The following is a 7078-nucleotide window of genomic DNA, read 5'->3' on the forward strand; positions in this document are numbered from 1 at the left end:
CTAAAATTTTATGGTATTTCAAAATGGATTTAGTGATAAAAATATCCGTAATGATGTCAGATTCTAAGATATGAATAGTTTTGTTAAAAAGCAAAATATTTTTTCTAAAAAAAACTGTACATGGTTATTTTTTCTTAAGGGAACCCCACCCATTCTCGATTTTAATTTTTCAAGATTTTCAATGGGCTGGTAAATGAATACAAATGATTGTTAAGGTTTGTAACCTTGCACATATATAATTGAAGATTTAAAAGAGAAGAAAAATAATTTACAAAACAATTTTGTTATTGTTTTGTTGTTGTTTTTTGTAATTAAAGAAAAGTCCTTATTTTTTATGGCGGGCATGATAACTCCCACTCCCACTCACTGGAACATCGAAATCCGAAAATTCCAACGGTGTTAGAAAGAGTACATGCCTGGCTCTCGTATGAACTAGGATTATTGACTTCGCTCTAAAATTAACAAAATGGTGGACCTTTGAAAAACTATTTTTGGAAAATCGCCGATTTTTTACCAAAAATTAAGTTAAAAAATAAGGAAGATCTTCACCGATTGGCTTTATCCTAGTTCATACGAGAGCTATACACTCCCAGAGAAACGTTGCAAAATTTGGAACCGATTGGATTATTAGTTTTTGAGTTATCGTGCCCGCCATTCGCAAAAAAATTTTTAGAGAAAAACGCGTTTAAAGTTTGAGAAGCCCTTCAGCCGTCACTTGATGCTGACACAATAAATCGGCTATATCTTCAAGAGTTCTTGAGATTTTCACTTGAAATTTTGTAGAGACATTCTTTAATCAGTGTAGATTCAAATTATATGATTCAATTTAAGAAAAAATGTGTACTCGGCGTCTGATGACTTTCTTGTATATTTTTATACCCTCACATTATGGCTACTTAGGGTATATAAGAACACTTTGATACGGTGAAAATGTGTCTCATCGAAATATTGGTTTTAGACCCTATGTTTCTTTAAACCAAATCAGTTTTAGACAATTTGGAGTCGATTTACAAATGTCCGTATTTCTGTCTGGCCGTCTGGTGCCCACGATAACTCTCGAAGGGAGCAACCGATTTCGTCCAAACTTTGCACATCGTAATATCTCATATAATAAAAAAAACATAATTTAATTTGTTTAAATGTCCGTATTTTTATTTTTGTTACATACCACATAACATAATAATTTCGTTATAAAATTATGAATTAAAAAATTCGTGATTGTAAAAAAAAAGAACTTACCAGTTATTTTCTTAATTATTTATAATAAAATATAATTTTTATACTATGTGAAAATTTTTATAATTTTTAATAGTGAAAACAAAAATTAATTTTATTTAATATGTTATCTAATAGTTAAGAAATTAAGGAAAAAATTATAAAAAATTTAAATTAGTAAAAAATAAAAATATGCAAATCATCATTATATAAATGATGATTTAAAATAAAATTTATAAATTTAATAATTATTTATCTTAATTATTCTTTTTAATTTAAAAATAATTTAAATATGTACTTCTTTGTAATCTCATTGTTTTGCCTTTTAGAAACCTTTAACGTATTTCTTAGCTTTCTTTTTGGGCTTTTGGTTGGAACGATCCAATGAATTTGCGGTTATATTTAACGTTGTCTCTTCAATATTAGACATATTAAATGTTTCAGTCATATTGGCCACATCACCAATTTGTGTTGATTGAATGACATTATCAAAATCTATTGTATCTTGTGTTTGATTGAAAATCATACTAATTTCTGTTTCCACTTTAGTATTTGTAATATCTTGTCGCGATATACTAGATGTATCGCATGTTGGTATAACAACCATAGGTGCAGGATTTGGCGTAACATTGGTTTCCAACCAATTTTGAACTTTCTTTTCGGGATCTGGTTTTACATGAAGATTAGTTTGTAAGTTTTCCAAATTAACATCACCCTTTTCATCTTCCATATCAATATCCCATATAGATAAGAGGTCTGAAACCAAGGCGTCTTTATAGGAATGTAATGTGCGAAATGATTTTTGCCATCGACCTAAATTTAAACGTTTTCGTTTCTTTTTCACGACGCGAGGTGTTTGAGTTTGTTCGTCGGGCTGTTCGTTTTCACTGAAACTATCGTCCATGGCATCGATATCCTGTTTTGCGGGAGTATTGAGATATTTGCAAAGGAATATTTTTCGCATAGCTGGAATGAAGAAGGGAACGATTGACATTTTTTTAATACAATTCCCAAAAAATATTTAAATTGACTCCCTTGTCTTCGTCATATTCTTGATAAACATACTCACTTTTCATATTCTTAATTTCCGTGTAGTTTAATATATGATTTTGCTTAGCCAACTTTTTTGCAAATTCCGCCATAACTTCATTACTATCCTCATTGCCTCTTGATTCAGGTTCTTCACCTTCTCGTTTCGTCAATGTTTGTATGAATATATCACCCAAAGACGTGGAGGTTAATAACGATCCCAGAGGGGCCTCATTTCCTTCCATCAACGGATGACAAAAACTCATACCGGTGGTACATGCCAACAAACGATTTTTCAAGTTAGCCTCCGGCTGTAAGCAGTAACCCTCTAATCTGGCATGTTCATATGCCTCAATTAATGTTGGCGGTTGATAGGGCAAACACGGCGAATTGAAAATATGTTTTGGGACACGATTTGATGTTGTCACTACCATTTTCTCTTCGTTCTTTTGTCGTGACAATTGACAGATATGCATATCGCCAGCTATTGGTGAAGCCAATGCAATATATTCGTTATTACGCACCCTATACGTATCTATCATCAGCGGTGGATAATGTAACTGATGTGACCAACGGCATATAACACCTTCGGGATCATTAAATGAAAATTGTTTCATATATCGTATATCGAGACAATGCAGCTTATGATTTGTTGCCACATAAAATTGATTATTAAATTCACTTGGCTTTATGGCAGATATGTGATCACAGAGTGCATTATGTTCGATAATATGTGTTGCAGCCGCTAACCATTGCTCCGGCTGAGTACGTATATCAATAAGACAAAATTTATATTCATTGGCATATAAAAATGTATTTTCACGCCATGGTTTTATTGTGTTCCACGATGGGTTAAATCCCTTCGATTCAATTTTAAATAATTCACTCAATACAGGTTCGCTGTTGCCAATATCATACAGCCGAACATGTTGTTTCATTGTTGTCAACAGCAATTTATTGTAATCACGATCGGATTGTGTAAAACTTATAAACGGTGTAGATTTTGTACGAAATTGTGTTACAATTTTCAATCGATTACTCTCGTCGTGTAGTGTATGTATGGCAATTGAATTTTTCTGTCGTGTTATGAAACAATTTTGTTGATGTGTATTTGGTGTTGTCATTGGTTGTATCTCGAATATTTCGCAATTTTCTGTTGTTGTCAATTTATCCAAAGATTGTAAATAGTTCGCTTCATCATCCACCACATCTTCAGATTTACAGTATTTCATTGCTTCTGTAATTATGAAGGGAAATATAATTATTAACAAAATAGAACTGAAAAAAATATCCTCTACAACTGAGATTCGATTATTTGCTTACGCAAAACTCGTTTGAAACTTGTTGTTCCATTTAGTTTGCTTTTGCACAAGATAATTCACTATATGAAATATTATTCTTAAAAAAAATAGATCTGAAAAATAATATGAAGTCTATAGCTCCACGAATTCTGTAAGTTCCATCATAAATTATTACAAAAACATGTAAAAACATCGTTAATTTCGACCTGGCCGAACTTTTTATACCCTCCATCTCGTGGGGTGCATTCATTACTCCTTAAATATGTTGGGGCTTTTACACGAGGACCAAAGTACACAAATTCAGGTTAGCAAAGTGGGGTAAGATCTTCAGCATACATATATTAAAAATTTAACTATATTGAACTTGTGGAAAGACGTTTTTTATTCTAAAAGATTTTCTATTCAAAATTTTTGGTTAAAATCTTTACAATACCGAATGGAGTGAGACCCATATGTAGGGGCTATGTCAAAACATGGACAAATATGTATCATTTTCTGTATATTTCTAAATCAGCCTTCAAGAAGCCTTTAAGCCACATCGGTGAGAAAAAAGTGGACTGATATTGATAATTATAGCCTTCACCACATGTGGAACAGGGCATTATGTCTTTGTGCATATGTTTGTAACAGACAAAAGGAAACGAGATAGACTCATGGTTCCTTTTGAGAATATGCATAGAATAACTTTCTGAGTCGATTTATGTATGTCCGTCCGTCTGTTGAGGAAAATCGTTTCAGATTTAGATATAGCTCCCATATATATTTTCGCCGATTTTATGTAAATGGTGCACCAAAGTCCCTATATATCTTTCGATTTGCATGAAATTTGGCATATCGTAATGAATTAAGTTGAGTTAAGTTTCGTGAATATCGGATCAGATTTAGATATAGTCCCTACCAATCTCTCGATTTGCACGAAATTTGGCATAGCGTACTGAATTAAGTATGGAATGGTGTGTGTAAATTTTCGTGAAAATCGGACCAGATTTAGATATAGCTCCCCTATATACTTTAGTCCGATTTAATGTAAATGGTGCACTAAAGTCAATATATATTTAGATTTGCACGAAATTTCTCATAGCATACTGAAATAAGTTTCGTGAAAATCGTTGCAGATTTAAATAAATTGCAAATTGCAGCTGTAAATTTTTTACATTTTACGTAAATTTGTCCCATTGTACGGAAACGACTCTAAATTTGCCCAAATGAAAAAAGTAAAAAAATCTAAAAAAAATAAATTCTTGCAGTACGGGGACAGACCAAAAGTTTGAACAGATTTACTAGTTTTTGAGTAAGAAGCAAATTAGGTATCACATTTTCTATTTTTAATAAACCTAAGTGTTCCTTCTGCTTTGGTATGTTTGCAGTACGGGAACAGATCAATAAAGTTGGGGAAAGACAGCATATTTGTAAAATTTACTCCCGAAAGACATGACATTCACAAATTATAAAAGAGTGTCCCTCATCCTTCGTTACATATATTTAATTGTCATAAAATTTCCATCATACTTACCAATTGTCTGCAGATTTGATCCTGTTGCATGAATAATATTGCCCGTTTCGGAATTAACACACAAATTACCACCAGTGTAATAATAATCATAACTTGCTTGAAAATATGGATCTGGTTCGAGCAGCAGTCTTTCCGCCAAATCGAACACCGATGTATGATATATACCCACTTTTTCATCACTTCTAGCAACTTTATCTAAAATTAAAAGGTAAACCATTTACATTTTTATAATTTATCAACCCAATATTAAACAACTTACTCTTAATTGCATTATTGTAGGCAGATCTTGTTTTATACAAACGACTTCTGTGAAACTCCCTAATCATGGGCCGACGACAACACAAATCTATATTTTCCTGTATTGTATCGGCAATGAATATCGGACGTGGTATTGAGAAGGCACATGATGGATAATTATTCAGTGAATTGTCAGCCTCCTGTGGCCACAGACCAACATTAAATGCTGGAAAATCTTTATGATCCACGTGATAGAATAGACCGGATCCGTTGTGTAGGAGCAGCCTTTCGATTTCATTATTTTGATTGTATTTTATGCAACGCATTTGTTTGGTCTTTCGCAAGGAGGCTTCAAATTCAGCATCAGTAAGTTCATTGGAAGGGATTTCATCTCCCCCGGTAACATCTTCATCAACTTCACGGTCTTCGGCAGTTTCATTATTCTTAACTTGTAGATAATCATCAGTTGTGGATTTTCTTTTACGATTTAGTTTCTGTAAGCAGCTTTTTGGAGTATCCAAATAGAATCGTAATGAGCGTTTCGGCATGTTTATTTACTAATTTTTCAATACTCTGCCGAAAATAAACACAAAACACTCTGTTAAAGATCTATAGCGCTCGCATGCTTGTTTGTTTATGTCTGTGGCCCAAACATTGAACATGTCGTAAATACGATACGCTACTAACACCACTAACTGCGGACAACAGCTGATTATGACAAGAACCACGAAACAGATGTTTACCACTGTAGTGTGTTTTTTAATGGTCAGGGAGTTATATGATAACACTCAGTACACTTACTTTTTTTGTAATAACTAATGAATTAAAATAGCAATAGGAAAATAAAAATATCATCAACCTCACCATGCGTTTGTTTTCCCTGTCCAACCGCATCGCCAGCGTACGCACCCGTATCGACAACACATTCAGCTTACCGGAACGTTTCAAGGGAACATTTGTGGAACGACTCACAAACTATTGGAAAAGTTTGCTTACCGACTATAAAGATGTAGCCGTTGGAGTGGTCAAGGAAAGTATTGAGAAGCCTAAGAAGGCTATGTTCAACGGTGGCATTGGATATACCATGTATTTGTTCGGCAAACGGAATCCCGATGAAGAAGATTTCAATATGCAATTTCGTACGGCCACCAACAATATGATTATGGTACACCCTTCATTACAAAATCCCAAATCAGATGCATATTTAAGACGTCTGCAAGAGGCCATCAATCAAAATCGGCTGAGGTTTCTGTCACTTGGAATCTTTACCCTAGTGTGGGAGGATTTGTACGACAGTGATGATTGCACATATCCGGCAATATGTGAATATACAAAAGTGTCTTTCTGGTCGATACCTCAACATGTTATAGATGTAGGATTTTGGAATAGATTTTGGCGTTTGAAAATGGAGCTGCAAAACTATGATGCAAATTATTTGGAATAGTCGAACTAAGCACAAAATAAAAAAATAAATAAAAACGAAAAATATACTTATAAAAATGTGTGTTTATTTGTGAAAAATAGGAAAATCTAAACAATCTCAATACTATCAGAATACAGACGAAATCGCTTATAACAGTCTTTTTACAATCTAAAAGCAGTCGAAATCGCTTATTATCGAAGAAAAAAATCTTTTTGTATTAAATAGCCGGATTTCGGGAGAGAATTTACGAAAAAAAACTTCCTTTAAATTAAAATTTATATTAAATAGCCGGTCTTTGTCCAATCTCTGATTTAATATATGTTTGGTGTTTTTAAAATTTATTTTTATTTATTTAGCTAT

The 7078-nt window shown here is 33.0% G+C and overlaps 2 protein-coding genes across 2 annotated transcripts; one reads left to right on the forward strand and one right to left on the reverse strand.

Annotated features, from left to right (window-relative positions):
• Positions 1–1540: 1540 nt before the first annotated feature.
• LOC133325115 (uncharacterized) lies at positions 1541–5843 on the reverse strand. The gene is made up of 4 exons (XM_061533938.1): positions 5318–5843; positions 5059–5253; positions 2285–3481; positions 1541–2181 (listed from the first exon to the last, which is right to left on the reverse strand). Exons 1-4 carry the CDS (start codon positions 5841–5843, stop codon positions 1541–1543), a joined length of 2559 nt encoding a protein of 852 aa, XP_061389922.1.
• A 317-nt stretch (positions 5844–6160) lies between these two features.
• LOC133325116 (uncharacterized) lies at positions 6161–6739 on the forward strand. The gene has a single exon (XM_061533939.1). The coding sequence runs from the start codon at positions 6161–6163 to the stop codon at positions 6737–6739; it is 579 nt and encodes a 192-aa protein (XP_061389923.1).
• The last annotated feature ends 339 nt before the right edge of the window (positions 6740–7078 follow it).

This window comes from Musca vetustissima, unplaced genomic scaffold (genome assembly GCF_032173495.1).
Source record: "Musca vetustissima isolate MV318-11 ecotype Yass unplaced genomic scaffold, APGP_CSIRO_Mvet_v1 utg12661, whole genome shotgun sequence".
Lineage (NCBI taxonomy): Eukaryota > Metazoa > Arthropoda > Insecta > Diptera > Muscidae > Musca > Musca vetustissima.